Source organism: Cibotium barometz, chromosome 15 (assembly GCF_041138505.1).
Source record: "Cibotium barometz isolate CiBa-2024 chromosome 15, ASM4113850v1, whole genome shotgun sequence".
Lineage (NCBI taxonomy): Eukaryota > Viridiplantae > Streptophyta > Polypodiopsida > Cyatheales > Cibotiaceae > Cibotium > Cibotium barometz.
The window spans coordinates 19,642,692-19,661,463 of record NC_141060.1 but is presented as its reverse complement, the minus strand read 5'-3'; the positions used below and the strand labels follow the sequence as shown (position 1 = coordinate 19,661,463).

The 18,772-nt window shown below is 47.4% G+C and overlaps 1 protein-coding gene across 3 annotated transcripts; it reads right to left on the bottom strand.

The window, feature by feature from the left end:
- Nucleotides 1-752: 752 nt before the first annotated feature.
- Nucleotides 753-18,289, bottom strand: LOC147631038 (chaperone protein dnaJ 6-like). Of its 3 annotated transcripts, none has more exons than XM_086809022.1 (9): nucleotides 18,082-18,289; nucleotides 17,896-17,994; nucleotides 17,535-17,636; nucleotides 17,203-17,262; nucleotides 2,003-2,109; nucleotides 1,838-1,920; nucleotides 1,326-1,413; nucleotides 1,031-1,248; nucleotides 753-951 (listed from the first exon to the last, which is right to left on the bottom strand). In XM_086809022.1, the coding sequence occupies exons 1-9, from the start codon at nucleotides 18,208-18,210 to the stop codon at nucleotides 878-880; spliced, it is 960 nt and encodes a 319-aa protein (XP_086665148.1). In that variant the 5' UTR covers nucleotides 18,211-18,289; the 3' UTR covers nucleotides 753-877. The 3 variants fall into 3 exon arrangements, with proteins under 3 accessions (XP_086665148.1, XP_086665149.1, XP_086665150.1); XM_086809023.1 differs by having other exon boundaries at nucleotides 1,031-1,239; XM_086809024.1 differs by having other exon boundaries at nucleotides 784-1,248.
- Nucleotides 18,290-18,772: the final 483 nt, after the last annotated feature.

Here is an 18,772-nt window from a genome sequence, read left to right as displayed (position 1 = left end):
CTAAAGGAGATTAACACCCCCCCCCCTCCACACACACACACACACACACACACACACACACACACAGCATTGTATTAACATTCTGTGGGATGATTTGGGCTATAAAACCAGCAAAAATACATGGTGACTAGTATTGTGATAGAAGATGAATAAGGCATCTTGTGATGGAAGCATGAGAAAACCCTATAACTACTACTCTCTTGTGAAAGGGCAGAATCTATCTTCCATGAGATGGATATGGTTACATGGAAATCTAAAAATCTTTTTTGGAGACCCAAAGAGATCAAATAAGGTCCTCCATGCAGAGGGGTATGTCTAACTCTTCTCAAGACGTTTAAGAAGGGATCTTTCAGGTACCTCACATGTCAATCACAAGTGGACTCCTAGAGATAGCAAGCGTCTAGGGTGCCCTGTAAATTTGGTTGCTCTAATTGTGCTCTCATTGAGTGATTTTGTGGTATATCCTCATTTTCTTTCCGTAACTCTTGCTAACCTACACTTTCAAAAAAAGATGTGAGAATCATCGGAGTATAAACCACCCAATCCCTAGTATGTCTCTATGTCTTCGTATTGTTGGAGATCGAGGCTTTGTCCCTCTTACACAAACATGTCAACAAGCCATATTTGTGCACCATCTTTGCCCTCTATATAACTCAGCTGAATGGCAAAGTTATATAATTTCAAGTGATCATACAGAACATACCAGAATAATTCAATATTAGCATTATTGGATTCACAAGATCTGTTAGAAAGCCATCTTTTCAAAAAGGCTTGAAAGCTAATTCCATATTAACATTATTAGTTTGACAAGGTCTGTTTACAAAGCCAACGCCTCAAAGAAAGCTTGAAAGTTCTCTGCAGACTCAGAAAAATCCCTTTACATTGTGGTTATCAGGCGGAATATGCAGTTGAACCTTTTTCTCCATGAAGCAGATAAGAATTTGGGAATGACTGCATAAACAAGAAGCAGCCTAACCAGTATGTTTTGATTAAGATTAAGACGTGTTTAAGCACAACACTTGTTATTTACCTTTTGTTTTCATCCTTTCTGTGATCCGCTTCTGGGCAGCTTCAAACTCTTCCTCAGATGGCTCTTGAACTTGTGTTTTCGTCTTCTTGGATTTGTCGTTATTGGAGTTCTTTGCCTCCAATGCATCAGCCAAAGAGTCAACGGCATTCCGCTGCTTTTGGCGGTTTGAGATCAGAGCTATTAGGCCAGCCTCAGGCCTTTCAGAGCGCCTGCTTTTCCTGACACAAGATACAAGTTTTAGCGCGCACACACACACACAGATCATCAGGCACAAATCTGCCAGCACACTACTTACTTTGCATGTTGCAGACGGTCTGATGGTCTAGGCTTCTTCACCACCTTTTTCGCCCACTTCTTGTACACATCATACTCGTTCAATTCACCTGTCAAACAAAATTTCAAGCTCAACCTCGAGGAGAATGACTTCCCCAGGATTGCCACAAACTAATTTGCAAAAAAACACATCTTTAAATTAACAAACAGACTTTACACACACTCCTCTTCCTTTTTTTTTAAGGGCAGGTCAGATCTCTCCTTATTCTCGGGCAGGCAAGCTTGTGTATTAAGACCCTAAAGACACGTTATCTTAAGAGGCATATATTGGCACTCAATCTAACTGACTTTCAGGTTAGATCTTGAGAGGCATATATTAAAACCCTAAAGACATGTTATCTTGAGAGGCATATATTGGCACTCAATCTAACTGACTTTCAGGTTAGATCTTGTGGAAACATGCACAGAAGCCCGGAGGCCTAACAGCTGACACGGCACAAAGAGAGATGTCTACAGATACCAACACAATCATACCAGCCGAGATGGCATCATTGATGATGTCCATAAATCGATGTGAATCCTGCTGAGGGTCAGAGCACATCAACTGGTCGAATACTCTGCCCAAAAACACACTGATCTTGAAGGAGATTCTAAAGATTGAATACGTCCTGCTGGAAACTCAAATTGCAGCACCATTACCTGTCCATATCTCCTTTCCATTTGGTGTAAAGATCCTTCAAATCCTGCTTCTCATTTTCTGACCCTTGATAGGAAGCCGCAAACTCCTCAATGTCATCCTCAGTAACCTTCAAGCACAAAAACATCAGTCAAAACCCGTTATACTGAATAGTACATAAGAACCAAGCAAGGCATTGAGAGCACTGCTCTGTAGCGCAGGCACACTGTACAACATACAGTACCAAGCAGTGTGGAGCGACGATGCCGACAGGGGAGGCCAACCCGGGCAAGGGCTACATGATCTTCGAGCAGTACGGAGGGGTGATGGAGTAGAATAGTTGGAGATATTGTTTTAATAATTTTAAAGGCTCAGCAGTTTGGGACTGTTGAAAGTAGGGAATTTCCACTGAAATGGAATCACTCTTGATTTCACTTCCACGTTTAGCAATTCTCACTTGTAAACGAGGTGTGGGGCAGGCCTGCTTTCGGCGAAAACAAATTCTAGATTAAAGGGAATAAACAATTGTATTTATGTTTAGTGGATCTCAAAGAAGCCTTCGATATGGTCAGACATGATAGTTGGTGGAATACAATGGTGGAACTGGGGGTCCCACAATTGAAGCTTGCCAATGCTAGACTATGCGAGTTTTTTTGGAGCTTAGCTCAAAGGCAAGCTTGTTGGATTCATACAAGTTTATCAAGGATCCGGCTATAGGCGAAATTTACAGTTGCCGACAACTGTTTTCATAAGAGGGAGGGGATGTCTCCTCCCTTGTGCTAACATATAGGGCTGGTCAATGGCTGTTTTCTGTGCTGGACAGCCCCAAAACGAGCCGTACATCTCTCTCACACACATGCATGAGCCAAGCCTCTCTCAATCATATCATACAGGCATAAGCTCTCCCTTGAAGTGTTTACTGGCTGAAAACAGAGATTCAGGGCTGACAGCTTGTTTCATAGCAATGGATGTGGTTTTCATGCATGATTTTGGGATGCCAGTGAATCTTCGAAGTGTTCCATGCATAGGAGAAGCTCTAGTGTGTGATTTCAGGTAGTTTCATCACTTTTCGAGGTTCTTTGCGACAAATAGTGTTTTATGTTTGCTTTTGGGTGCCAGGGGTGAAGTTTTGGTGTCCCATGCATAAGCACTGGTTCAAGAGTTGCTCTTGAACAGTTTCATTGCCGAAAGCGTCTTGTTTTTCAAGCTTTCTTGAAGATAAAGGACTTTCCTCTACATCAAATCACCATCAGGGTTGATGTACTCACGAAGGTTCGTCCTATACGCGTGCAGACCAGTGGTGAACCTTGGGCACCTATGAAGTTGTATTTGAATATATATACACCTGGATGACTCCAAGAACATGCCCAAATTCACCTTTTAGGAATGTGCGTGTTATATATACTCGTGGTAGTCAACCCACAAGACTATATAACTATCTGTCAGAATGCACAGCAGAAATGAAGACAACTGCTCTAGAGAGCAATACACAGATGAAAGAGAGAGAAAAGCTTGTGTAGCTCTGCTATATACACCAATAAATCCCAGAAAAATACATTATACAATACTGGAGTGTGGGGGCAGGGGGCCATTTTATATGGCCCCTGGCTGCTGGTTGGCCAGCCTAGAGTCAGCCAACAGCAGCCCACGACCAGCATATGCCCAGTTGGCCAGCAAAAAGCAATCGGCCAGTATAGATCTCCTCATGTCTGGATCTCCTCCCCAATCTGAATCACTCCAACCTTGGAGTCGAACTCGTTCCTTCGTTTCACCTCCAAGGGTGTAGAAGAGTCCAAGATCCTTCGTACCCTGCAAATACTACAAGATCCGCAATCCTACGTCCGTAGTTCTAACGAGAGACCCAAGCAATGCAATGGTTGGAGACACCATGTTCTTTTGCAAAGGGATTTAGAGGGGTAGCTCCCTAGTAAAGTTGTTGGTACATTACCAAAGACCCTTTAGGCAATAGCATTCCTTGTCCTCATGGCCACCTTTTGAGTAGAACGAGCAATACCCCCCCACCCCCCCCTCCCCCCCTTTCCTTCATGCTTCTACCCCCCTCTCTATGCGCTTGCATTTCCTTTTCCAAAGTGGATCTTCAGATTCTCAACAGTTGCCACATTAGAGGCCTCCACCTTGGTTTGCAAAATAGTTGGTAGCTGCCCTGTGCATGGACAGCTCAAGGATCTTTTACAAGCGAGCCTCATTGGCCAGCCTGCAAAGATCACAGATATTCACCCTCATTGGCCAGCCTCATTGGCCAGCCTGCAAAGATCACAGATATTCACCCTCTAGGGCGCACATACTACCAAGTGGAGTTCGACTCACCAACGACGTCAGACCGAGTCATGAAGTTGAGCCCCCTTGCATTGTGTACGGCACAAGCCTTCTTTGCACAGTGGCAGCACAACTTTGATCTTGCGTCTGACCCTTTGGCTAGCGTGTCGCGCTTCCCAGTGAGACAGTTTGTTTCCTAGGCCTTGTACCTTCCTCTTCTCTTGATATTGGTGGTGCCATCGAGAGAGTGACGGAGTCCCCCCCCCCACTACTGCCTCGGCCCTCGCACGGGCAGTTGGGATTCCATCCCTCCATATCTGTGTTGCCTCGCCGGATTTTGTGCCACATTGTATATCTATTCCTAGTCTCCGAGGCGACCCCATACAGCAACGCGTGGAGTATTCAAGCCTTCCAAGTCAATGCTTCATTTGCAGACAGATGGTGCATTTAGCCAGAGCTTGCCCTCGGCGGCAATCCAAGAGACCACCTCCGATGGTTCCTTCCTCCGTTCCTCGTTCAGATCCTCACCAAGGGGCAGAGAGAGGCAAGTTCTCAAGCAACAGAGCATTAGGCCCCGACTACAAACGACCCACCTACTGACGAGTGGCGGACGGTTGGCCTACGCCTCGCGGACCACCAACCGACCACTGGAACCGAGCACCGTTGTTGCGCGTGCAAGGCTAACAAAGCTCAAGAGGATTCGATTCTATCAAAGAACCGTTTTGAACATTTATCTTAGCACCTTTCCGTTGGTGACGCGCCCCCTCCAGTCACAGAGCGGGCCCCTCTAGCCCCACTTGTTTGGCGGCCAATCCCTCGTCGAGATTCCCCTCCCGGCCCTCAATGCCCTATGAGGCCAGCTATGAGCCTCCAGCGGGCCCCTCCCAGTAGCCTACCTCTCCGATGGATCTCTCACAGCAACAACACACCTCTCCGCCCCTCCGCCCTCCCTCACCACCTCCATCTCCAACACTGACTATACCCGTAGCAATTCACTCTGCCCCGTCATCCTCATTCAAGCCCTCTCTCTCTCTCTCCCCCCCCCCATTTCCTCTCCAGAGCACTCCCGAAGCCCCCCAACAACCACCGACCCAGAGCGGAAGCAACCGGCGAGTTCCGATCCACCGCTTTTCTAAGCCGGTTGAGATGACCATTGCCGCATCCCCAATGAGGGCTCACCCGCCAAAGTCCCCAAGTGGGGCCCCCAAGATCTTGGGACAAGCTTTGAATTATGGTTTGGTTTCTTCTGTTGTCTATCGGCGCAAGGGACTAATTTGAGGAGACAGTAGCACCCATTTCGGGTATGTGTCGTTTTTCACCACTCTAGACCCTATACGCCAAACAATGGTGTGATGATCTTCTCTTTCCCATTGAGTGCAACCTCGAGGACAGAGTGGAATTTTGAGTTGGTGGCAGCCACCATCCAAGGACAAGCAATTAAGCTCTTCCACCATCTCCTCGCATCCGACATTCTCACCCATTTTTGGCCTTTGGCTAGGATGGAGCTTGGAGGCACAGCTCACCGAGACCAAGACAGGGAGATGGTGGCCTCCAACCTGGAGGTGTTGCTTTTTGTGTTCATGCATACTTCTACCGCAGTACCTCTTCCCTATTCTTACAAATACCTCCATTGTGGTCGAAGGAGTCCGGAGTATGCATACACTCGCGCTCAGACAAAGTGGCATCACATGGAGGACAAGATCAGTGCCCACTTGGCATGCCTTCGTCCCCGGATGGATTGTGACTATTCCCCATCTAAACCCTCGCCCAAGACTCTTCGAGTGGAAAGCAGTTCCACTAGTGCCACATCACATAGAGATTGGTATGCAAATTGTCTCATGGAACATTCAAGGTTTGCAGGGACGAGGTGTCCTCAGAGGCGAGCTTCAGAGAGCCATAGTTGGGGGACCCATCGACATTCTTTTCCTCCAGGAGCATCACTTTTCAGAGGGGCGTACCCACCGATGGGAACCAACCCCACTGAGCTAGAGTGTTGCCGGACCATTGCCTTAGGTAGAGACTTCATGAAGAGGTCCGCCACATTGTCCTCCGTCAAACAATAAACAAGCAAGATGTCACCAACGAAAATCTTATCACAAACAAAGTGACTCTCGATGACCGTAGGTACTGCCAGTGGAAACCCAATCTCGCCAAGTAACCCCTGCAACCTCACCACCTCACAAGCAACCTGACACTTTGCCTCTCTAGACGACAAGGCAAAAGTTGGCTGTTTCTTGTTGCTCCATGAAATAGCTCCTAAGACAAGGGTAAAAATGTAGCCTGATGTAGATCTCCTCGTGTCTGGATCTCCTCCCCAATCTGAGTCACTCCAACCTTGGAGTCGGACTCCATCCGTCGTTCCTCCTCTAGTGTGCCATAGAAGAGTTCAAGATCCTTCGTACTCTACACATACCGCAAGATCCACAACCTGCGTCCCAATGAGTCTTCAAAGGCGTCTGCATGAATGAGTTCAACAACCCCACCGAGAAGCTCAAGTCCAATCTGGTGTTCAACAACCAAATCGATGAACCAAACTGCTTCCGATACAAGGAGGCAGCAACCTACTCACAAGGATCATCAAATGTAACTTTGGTATGCCAAGTCCTAGAAACCTGCTGAAGACCATACAAGGCCTTCCAAAACCTATAAACCACCCCCTCTGAACCCGGAACCTCAAAACCTGGAGACCGCTCAACATACACCTCTTTCTGCAAGTCACCATCTACCACTTGTCTTTCCTACAAGTCCCCTGGGAAAGCGATTCCTCAATTGCATAGTTCACTTATAAAGGCTCCTCTCACAAATGAAAGCAAGAACTAGAATGTTTCTGCTTGCTGCAATCATCGGGCAAGCCATCCACCATCTGGTCCTGGAAAGCCTGCCGCCACAACGTATCCACATTCAAGTGGTCATGACAAAACTGCCACAAATCACCTAACTGAGAACCTATAAGAGAGTGCTGAGAGTTCGTAGATCCCATTCTCCACTCCGCCTTCCCATACAATCTGGCTATTACTTTGTCTCACAAAGCAACAAAATGCTCATCAAACTCCACCCATACACCAGTCTTGCAAACCTCATGCACTGACAACAGATGAAAACCAAGGGATGGGACAAAAAGAACCTGGGAGAAATGCTTTTCCCCTCTACCATTGGGAACGATCTCTAACTTGTTCTCACTATGAATAGGAATAGTCGACTTGTCACCAATCAGGATGTGTCTTGCGTGCCTTCGAAGATCCTATAAGAACTCTCAAGAAGGAGTCGTGTGCTTGGAAGCACCACTGTCTAGAATCCAGTCCCGAGTGTCCCTAGCGGTGAGTCCAACCACCTCCCTACTCGAAGAAGATGAAACATGGGTGTCCACAATCTCCAAGTGCACAAAAGTTGGAGTCTTCAAGGTTACTGTTGAGGAATCTGCACCCTTCTCGATGCTCCGCTTAGAACATTTTCTCCAATGGTGGCCTTTGTCGCCACAATAATTACGGATCCACTCTGCCTTCTTCAAGGCGTCGCGATCCAAGTCGGGCTCTTGCTCAGAAGACTTCTCCTATGAAGACTTTTCTTTGCCCTTATTGCGGCCTTTTGATCGTTGGCCAATTGAGGCCTCAAAACCTCCGCCCTATAGAGAGTTCATAAAACGCTCTTCTTGGTCCAAGACCATAGACACAAGCTCCTCCCATGTGATGGTGCTAAGCCTCCCACTCGTGATCAAAGAGGAGTAGAAAGCTGAATACTAAGAGGTCAGATGAGACAACAAGGTGATGGCCATGTCCTCTAAAGATATCTCCTTTCCAACCTAAAGAACCTCCTATAGAAGAGCCTGCAACTTGTTGATGTGCTCTCGTATCATCGAAGACTTTGCAAGATTCATCACCCGCATCTGCACTTCCAAGGAAATCCGCTTCATAGGTGATACCCTTTTATATAGAGAAGCCAAATGCTGCCAAATCTCTCTAGCCAGCATCATATGTTTGATATGATTAATCACATGTGGTGTGCAATTAAGGAAGATGAAAGAGCGCACACGAGCATTGACACGATCCCATAACTGTGCATGAGCCTCCCATTCTTTCCTAGTAGAGGGTAAAAGCTCCCCGTCCTCTAACTCTGGCCGTGGAACACCAACCACAATGAAATCAACCAAGTCATAAGACTCCAAGACAGACTCCATCATTACCTTCCAGATGCCATAGTTGGTCTTGTCCAACTGTCGATCCACCGAAAATGTGGGAAGAGTGGGGATCTTCACGTGCTTCTCAACCATCTCAAGCAAATCTTCCATCTCAAGGGTTCACAAGGTCTTGTGAAGAGAGGGGGAAAAAATGAAGAGGCTACAAACACTATGCAAGGTGGCTGTCCAACGGTGATGGCTGCCTTCTACTCGATCTCCAAGTCCCAAATAGCCCACAAAATCTCCAATCAACACCAAAAATCAGCAAATCCTCAAGCTCCCACTATCTCCAAGCTTGAGGCCACCTGGGGCTCTCATACCATGTCGAAATGCACAACAAAAAAATGAGACAAATGCTGTGGAGAACAAAACGCAAAAGTGTAGAGAGAGAGAAGCTATATAAGCTCTGCTATATACACAAGAATCGGATACAAAAACGGTGTGAGGAGCAGGGGTGGTACAAATACCACCCTACAGTGCTAGTCAGCCAGCCCAAAACCAACAGACTGGGTGCACACATGTCCACGATTGAGAAAATGACCAATTGGCCAATACATGTGCAGTCGGCCAAGACAAGACATGGTCGGCCAAGAGAAAAACACAATCGGCCAGCACCAGACAGTCCCCACCACCAAAAACGGAGAGAAAAAAAACCATGGAAAAATGGGGAAAAATGGGAAAACTCTTGGGTGGGCACACCCACAACAAAGGCCGTCACTGAGTAATATGTACAGACAAGAGATGACTGCTAACAATCCCCCCCCATGTGCAAGCCATCGCCACGGACTTCTTTCGATCTCTTCTCACAAGTGCCCCATTATCTCCACAGGTGGTGGACGCACGCGAGAGGATCTGGAGGCACGAGGGAGGTGGTCCCCCTTGCTCTTCAATCCTTATTGACACCATTCACTGCTGAGGAGTTGGCAGAGGCATTGACGGCACTTCCCAGGGGCAAAATGCCTAGGAGCGGACGAGCTTCCAATCTTTCTTTCTTCATCATTGGGACATCATGGAAGGCGGCCTTCGAGCTGCCTTCAATGAGATTATGATTACAGGTGCCATGCTCTCAAATGCCTTGATTCACTTGATTCCCAAGAAGAGTGGTGACAGATTGGAGATCCGACAATGGAGACCCATCACTCTTCTAGGAACAACCTATAAGATCTTGGCCAAGGCCATCAGCAAGAAACTTCAACCTTTTCTCCCAGACTTGCTCCATGACACTCAAATTGGCTTTGTTCAAGATCAAAGCATTCTGGACAACATCTTTACCTTCTGGGAGGTGACAACTTTGACCAGGATGCGGTAGGAAGACCTCATTGTGCTACTCCCTAGACTTTGAGAAAGATTATGATAGGGTGGATTGGAGCTTTTTGAAGGGCACAATGAGCTGGATGGGATTCCCCATGGAATGGATTCGTGGAGTCTCAGTACTTTACTCTGCCTCACACAACCAGGTTCTCATTCAGAGCCCGTGGCGACAGATTCCCCTTTCCCACTCGGTTCAACAAGGTTGTCCTTTGGCACCTTACCTCTTCCTATTCATCGCCGAGGCCATGAGTAGTTTTCTCTCAACCCAAGAGACCAGGCTTCAAGGACTGCATCTTCCCCTCCGCACGCAAGACCTACTTAACTCAAAGTTCGCAGACGACACGACAGCTTTCCTTTCAGGAGATGTGGGGAATCTCCAAAGATTTGCGGAGGCGATAGAGATTTTCTACCGCGCATCAAGAGCGCAGATCAACTGGCACAAGTCGTGTTGTTTTTGGGTAGGCTCAGCATACGCACCGAATTGGCGGCCAATTGAGGCTTTCCAATGGATCCTGAGGGGCACTTATGTTTCGTCTCTCTCTCTCTCTCTCTCTCTCTCTCTCTCTCTCTCTCTCTCTCTCTCTCTCTCTCTCTCTCTCTCTCTCTCTCCCCCCCCCCCCTATGTTTCCACTTTCCCTTCTTCCACTGCACATTCTATCATGGTATCAGAGCACCGGTGATTGTCAGCGTTGGATGCTCCCTCATCAACCTCTTCAAATCTACGTTTTTCTACCCATGAACAGATCTGTGTTTTCCATGCGTTGAAGCTTTTCAAGGGCTGATTCGTCCCCATTCAGTGGGCTGCAGTTTCTCCTCATCAGGGCGTCAATTGGCAACCTCTAGGCAACCTGACAAGGGCATTTTTCTGGATAGAATACTTGTCCTTCTTGGCAGCACCTTCCAGGGTTCTCAGGCGTTTTTTTCAGAGTCACACGGGGACGCGGGGACGGCCCTTAGGGACGCGGGACGCGGGGACGGGGACGGCCGGGGACGCGCAGGGGACGCCGTGCAGAATGGGGACGCAGACAGTCGTCCCGAGGACGCGTTCCCGAAACGCGGGACGGACAGGGGACGCAGACAGGGGTCATAAACGATCAGAAAACGGCCAGAAACGGGCAAATTTCCAACTATAAAAGAAGGCACACTTTAGGACTTTTCTCCACACTCAAGTTTGAAGCTTCAAGCCTCATTGCTCAAGCCTCAAGCTTCCAAAGTTCCAAGTTCCATTGTCCAAGCCTCAAGGCCCAAGTGGCAAGTTAGCCCTCTCTCTCTCTCTCTATACTATCTACATTGTGCCAACTTCCAAGCCATCTCTCTCTCTCTCTCTCTCTCTCTCTCTCTCTCTCTCTCTCTCTCTCTCTCTCTCCAAGTTCCATGATCCATCCCTTTTGAGACTTGCAAGCCTCAAGAGTCAAGCGGCAACTTGCAACTCTCTATTGCACCCTTCTTCCCTCTCTCTCACACTATCATCATTCATGGCATCTCAAGGTGAAGGCGCCGCCGCCACATCTTCCGTTGCGGGCTCTTCACGAAGGAGGCCGGCGGTGCACACATGGTCATGGTGGGATGAGGTCCACTACACTAGTCGTGGAGTGGGCGGTGGTTCAAGGGCATGGAATTGCATGATCTATTGTGATCTATCATCTATGATCTATCTAGTATCTCTATTTTGTACCCACTCTTTTTTGTAACCCTCACTGCCCATGAGGCATGTACTTATCTCTTTGTATCTATCAGACTATCAATCACATAATCAGTGTGCCATCGATGTTTTATTAGCGCATTTTGCTCAAAATGACTCTTGTTTTTTTGTCTATTCGGTGTAAAATTTTGTTCAAAGTGTGTCTCTATATGTATGTCATGCATACAACTCCTAAATTGCTTTTAAAAAAGAGGTTTTTTTTTGCCGTTCCCGACCCCGTCCCCGGGACGGCACTTCCCCGTCCCCGTCCCCGTCCCCCGTCCCCATGTGACTCTGGTTTTTTTTCAGGTCTGGACAGCAACATAGCTGTCTCAAACAGGCTGCGTTTTTTGCCATCCCCTCCCCCCCCCTTTCTGATTGTTTTTTGCAGCAGTTCTTGATCTGAGGCTTCAGTGTTTCCATATTCAGCCTATTCTACAGCCCCTTATACCTCTGCGTTTTCAAATTTACAGCCATGGTTGCTGCGTTTTTCTGAACCAATCTTGTCGGTAGCTCTAGCTTCACCTGGGCTTCATCTGTTGGACCCAAAGGTACCTTCTCTTCAGCCTTTTTCCTCATAGGAGGTGCGGACACTAGTTGACCTGAATTTTCAGGTTTGTAGCCCTTGTTTGGCTGTGTTTTCTTCTCCAATGGACACAGATCACTTGCAAAGGGGGTTTCTTGTTTGGATTGTGGCTTTGGAGGCAGTTTGGTACTTGAGGAGGATTCTGAATTTCAGATTTCAGTCAGCGTTTTGCTGATTTTGGAGCATCTATACCTGTGTTTTATTCATGGCCTATACGGTTTCCCGGTTTCTACATGTTCCTTGCCTTCTATTGGTGGTGGAGAGCTATTTTTGCTGGATAGCAGTGTTTTGGCTGCGTTTTGCTTCCCACGAGAGTTTTCTACACTCAGAGGGGGCCTTTCTCCAGCTACTTCACTTGAGGATCAATTTCGGGAGCTGTTTTGTATCTGTGGAGACTTTCTTTTGTGACAGGAGTTTATAGATTTTGGAGGAGAGTAGTGATCTTTTCAAAGATCTTGAGCAGAGTTTATTTTGTCTGAGCTTGTGTTCTTTGCAATGTTGCAAAACAAGGAGGGTGTTTTGCCCTTTGCGGTGTGATCCCTTCACATGGATCATTTATTTGTTGTTGATTCTTGGGATCTGGTTCTCCTTCTCGAACAATCTTCTACTATCCATGATGCTTTTGAGGACTTTGTACCACTGCAGTTTATATTCCTGCTTCCCTTCCTCATTGTGAGGAGTCTACCTCTGCCTCTCTTTGTGATGCTTCTGAGGATGCCCTCCCCCTGCGAATTCTGCAGGTTTGTTGTTTTGGAGGATGGTTTTTTGGACCCAATGGGATGCTTTGGATCTGTGGTTGCTAACCGTGCCTGGGGCACAATGGTACTTCCAGAGTTTTTTGGATTTGGATCAAAATCAAGTTGGGCTTATATCAATCCAACAATATCTTTTTTCCAAGGGGGATGTGGAGTCCTTTCATCTTGCGATGCCCACCTCAGTGGTGTGTACTTATGTACAGCATTGGGCAACTCATGTTATGGAGTTTGAGCAAATGGACCCCATCTTTTCTACAGAGTCTTTACATCTTGCGATGCCGACCTTTTCATAGGATGCTTTTGTACAGCATAGCTACTCTTGGTACAGAGTTGGAGCAGATTGACTCTATTTCTTTTGAGGGTTCCAGTGAGGAGCAGTTTGCTTCTCCTAGGATTGATTATATACAGGATTTGATCTTGGTTGGTTATGAGGTTTTTCATACCTTCTCCAAGCTGGATACACGACATTCAACTTCCGGGAGTGTTCTTACACTTGGGTTTGGAACCATTATTTGGAGCAACACGTCGCAACCTACTTGGTTGTTTTCTTCCAAAGGAGCGGTGTACCTGGCAGCTTGTTCTGTCCCTTTTGTAGCTGAGTTGCTGAGGAGATTGCTTGTTGAGCTTTCTTGGTACTTGTTTCTACAATCTTTCATCTTTGATTGAGAACAGCGTCTCTGGCTTCTTGGAGTTCACTTAGCATCCGGTACTCTGAGGGGGTGTTAGACATCATCCCCTACTTGTTGGCTTCCTATTTGGTGGTCCTATTTTAGCCTCTAGGGCTGACCATGTTAGTCAGAGGGGTTAGTCACCCCTCACATATATTTTACCCATATTTATTCCCCATTTATGGTCCTGGGTATTTTTCCCAATCATGGAGGTATTTTTTCTCCAATTAGCTGCCTACATCTAGGTGTATATATAGCCGGCATGCCTCCCTCACATATTCATTGCTTGCCTAGCTTGTCTAGCTACAGTCCCTCACATATGAGGTTCTCCCCTCCTGCTCGGGACATATATTACTTTTGGTCATCAGCATCAACTCAAATATCCCTCAAGAGTAGCTGACTCCTATCCCAAACCCGACCCCCCCAATATGGCTAGGCGTGTTTACCATACATGATATTCTCGTGGCAATCCACGGAGTAGATGAGGGCAATAGTCTGCTCACTTTTTCTATTGGATCCCATGGCAAACTAGAGAGATCTGAGCTCCTCTTATAGGATTTCAATGGCTACACCTTGCAGAGGGTGAGGGTGATTGGTTTTCAAACACGAGTGACACATAGACCTAGCACCGGCCAAGATGGCCAAGGAAAGATTCTGGCGACTATGGATACGGGAGTACCGATGTCTCACGCCTACAATGGGACCCGAGAGAGTGGACTTGGCATGACCCCGTGGATCGGAAGGGAACTATGGATGCCCCCTTCTTTGCATATATAGTGCAGCCAGGCCACAAGATCCAGATGCCAAAGATAGATGGCACACCGATAGCAACAGCACATTGGCAATCATGGCCTCTCACAACGCTTCCTTTCAGATTTTTGGAAGAGGCTTTGGGACAACTTTCGGCCTAGAAAGATCACCCTCCTTTGGTTGATGGCACACGGGAGTTTGGCGGTTGGTACTTGGCTCTAGCAATTGGAGGTCGGCCAACAACCTGCCCACGGTGCGGCCACCCTCAAGAGTCTCAACGACATTGTCTTTGGGATTGCTCGAAGACTCAATAGATTTGACCACGGATTCTCCACATCTTCACTATGGACACGGCATCGACCCGGATCATTACATGGGGCACTGTTGCTTGGGCCATAGAGACTGGAGTGGTCAAGGCTTATGAGGAGGATGGGAGAGGGCTAGCCCTTCAGGCCTCTCACCATCGTATTGCAGTAGTACAAGTCACAGCCTCACCTACGGGCGAATGGCAACCAGAATCATGCCAGAGATGGGAGATTTGAAGTAACATAGCAACCTGGCACATTTGGCAAGCTAGATGCAACAAGGCCATCGAGGATACCCACACTCCGCCAACTGAGTCCATCAAGAGCATATGGCTCAATATCATTCACACCCTCCGCGGTCAGTGGGGGAAGCTACAGGGAAGTTCTGACCACATGCGAAAGTGGCGGGAAGCTTTCTTGAGGCTTTGGAGGCCTGGCCCATTTCTCAGATAGAGATGGTAACCCCACTTGGCATTACAGACCACCTGTGTGGTTGTCTCCCCCCCCCTCTCCCTGTATGAGATAGCCTTCTCCTCGCAGAGCGACCAACCGGAGGAGAAGTGTCTCTTCCCCTTTTGATTATTTGATTCTCGCCCTTAAATGAGGGAGTTTGTATTTAGCCCTTCGTGGTTGTATCTAGCCCTTTGTGGCTGTTTTTCATTAACTAATAGAAGGATCTTTTTCCCCAAAAAAAAAAAGAATTGTTGCCAGGAAGTGATTGACGGAGAACTGATTGTACCATTGGTTTACACTTTCTTTTTAGCTAGTGGTAACAAGACCAATCATGCTTCATCTCAGTTGAGCCCATAGGAGTTGCACACTATGAGACGCACATGGTCTTCAACATCTTAAGTGACAACCCCTTCAAGGCCAACAACTTTACGTACACATGATTGAGCACTCTAGCCAAGGACATCTCTTGCATTAGTGGATCCATGAATCTGGGAGCCAATGGAAAAAAAGTAAGGGAGCATGGCAAAACCTACGACCGACTCAAAGGAGGCAATAGAGGTGAGGTACCACTAAAATCTCTAATTTTCAAAGGCATACATATCCGCACTCAACACTCACAATAAAGAAAACCAAAAAAATGAAACTATCCTTGACCTCTAGGAGAGTCCCATCATGATTGCCAAATTTATAGTTATTTGTTGTAGATGATTATGCCAGTCTCAATTAGTCTCAACTACAAAGAGAAGGAAAAGAAGGAGATGAAGAGGGAGTTGGGATTCTCTCGGGGAAGTATACCTGCCACCAACAAGGACTAGTCTTACTACCTAGAATTGCAAGCCCTTCTACTTAACACAATCTATTGTGCTATTAGACTACCTTGCGTTGCATAATCCTCAAAACGGCCATACTCTTGCTCACACCACACTCCTCTTAACTACTCATAGTAAAAACACAAGCAAGAGGCCAACCAACATGTTCATTCCTCATGAGCTTCTACAATACACTGACGATCTTCCTCCCATCTCAAAGATGAGATGTAAACCACACAATATGCTACACACTGTGCACTATATAGGTTACAACCTTCCGTCAACACCTCCCTACCGGAGGCTATCTTGATATCCACGCTTGTTATGATATCTATTATACATGAAAGATATTCCGATCTCTAGTCCATTAGAAAGGGCAGATAGTGCTCAAGAAAGATCTCCCCTCACATTGAGAAAGGGAGGGGAAGATAGCGCTTAAGAAAGATCTCCCCTCACGTTGAGAAAGGGAGGGGAAGATGGTGCTCAAGAGTGACCTTGGCTCACCTTGGGAAAGGAAGGGGGATTTGCGAGCCATGAGTAGTCTAGCCCATTGAAAAAGGGAAGATAGTGCTCAAGAAAGATATCCCCTCATGTTGAAAAAGGAAGGCAAAGATAACGCTCAAGAGAGACCTCGGCTCACCTTGGGAAAGGAAAGGGGATGTGCGAGCCATGAGTTGCCTAGCCCAAGATGGCCATGTACATCATGGGTGCACACAACCACCATAGATGTACTCAGCGGTCAGAGAAATCTGAGTGTATCGGTGGTGATGGGGTGGAGGCAAGGAATGGAGAGCTTGGAGAGCACTAGCGATGACAGCAACAACTGGTGAGGTAGGAGAGCTCGCGGAGAGCACCGGTGATGACGACAAGTGGAGAGGTAGGAAAGCTCAAAGAGAGCAATGGCGACAGGTGGCTATTGAGGTCGGAGAGCAACGGTGATAACGACAACATGTGAGGTCAAAGAGCTCGAAGAACATGGCCTAGGCGAGGAACAGAGTGTGGAGGACCTGACTAGCCATCTACAAGCCCCATGCTCCTAAAACCACCCTCCCTATTTCAACAACTCAATCCTTAACATGGTCAACCATTTGTTCAACTAACATAAACATAGCATAAACCCTTAGCATGGTCAACCAACAGTCAACTTCAACTAACATAAACATAGCATAAATCTCTAACTTGCAAAAAGGTTGGGTCTAGACACTAAGCACATGAATGACCTGATCCATCCCTTGCCTTCATGGTATGCAAGTGGATCAAGGACCAAGGTGAGCCTTTGACAACACAAGCAAGAAGCCATGCAAGTTCTACCACTTCTAGACCAAGACCGCCGGCCATGCAACTACCCTTGCACGCCATGGAGCATACACCTTGTAGGAAGACTAAGCTATTAGAAATGCAACTGACGTTAAAAACTGCATGACATGACCTTCAACTAGCAGATAAATACTCACCTGTTTGTAAAGTGCCCTGAAAAACTCGTACAAATTTTGGACAGTCTCACTTGAAAGTTCCTGTAAACAATTTAACAAGCATTATCCACATGAAAGGCTGCAGGCATTTGTCAGAGAAAAAAAGGAAAACAGCATTGTTTACTGCATAATGACACCACAAATAAGACTGGTCACACATGAACCCCCATTCCCTCGCCCCGCCCCCCCCTCTTCCCCCTTCCTCTCCCCTCCCTGTGGGCAGGGACTTGGCTGGGCAAGATTGCCAGTCCAAGACTCATGGGCAGTCATCCGAGTGAGTGTGCCCTTAATGTGTTACCAGACTAAGCCCTTACGGCATCCTCAGTGGATCCAGTCTCATCATACACTTTCCTCTTGGCCGGATCTCCAAGAATTGCGATTACATTTTGGAGGGACAGAAATTTTTCCTCCGCATTCTGCAGGGTGAAAAAAAAAAAGGGAACATTTGTTAGGAGAAAACACAGGCAGCGAAAGAGGCAAAATGTAAAACTATGGGCCTGGCGGATGGAACCCTAGAGACACGGGAAGCCCTCAAAACAAACAAAACTCTAAAAACTCAAGGTAACATAAGCACACGACACATAGGAAGCTCAAAAAAACCAGAAAACATAGCAAGCATTAACAAACACGGGAAACCATAAACACATAGAAAGCCCTAAAAAACGCAGAATTCACCTGGTCTCCAGGATTCTTGTCTGGATGAAGGCGAAGGGCCAGTTTGTGGTAAGCTCTCCGTATCTCTTCATGAGTGGCAGTGCTTTCGACGCCAAGGACCTAAGACAGGAGATGCTGAGATTGAAAACATGATTAAAAGATGGGTAGAGTACACGCGGGCGCCCGAGACAGCATCCACACGCACACCTGATAAAGACTGGTGGAAGTAGACGCTTCCTGTGATATCTCCTGCTCGTCTTCTTCTGTTTCTTGCTCCTGCTTGTGCTCTTCTCTTCTCTTCATGGGAGGCGTGGCTATGGCGAGCAGACGGTTCATGGGAGGTTGAGGCTCTCTTTACATTTCAACAGCATCATTTTCCCGCCAATTCATCTGCAATGCAATACCTCTACTCTGTTCACACGTACATAATTGGGTGCCCTTTTGAAATAGTCCAACTCGGTCGACTTAGGCGGGTTTCACAAGCGTCCCCGGTGGACGCAGCAGCGTGTCAAGCAAGGCGGGTGCACACTTTTTGGCTGCGTCCATGGACATTCCCAGGGTCCATTTCACAAACGCCGCCCACCTGCAAAGATATCATACCAAAACGCCCGCCCCATTTGTACTCGCATGCAGAGATGGCGGGAGCAGGGTGTGACGGGGCGAAGGCGGGAGAGGACATGATTGACGCCGCAGAGCACGCGGGCACGGGGATTGCGCTTGGGGGAGAGGAGCATGCCGGTCACGAAGCAGGGTTTCCCGTCCGTGAGTAAGCATGCCACCTACTGGACGCGAGGAGGAGGTGTGAATAGTGAAGGCGTGCCGTCCAGTACGTGGCACATATGCACTGGACGCGCGTTTGGTGGCGCACGCGTTCGCGAACGTGTGTGAAACCCGCCTT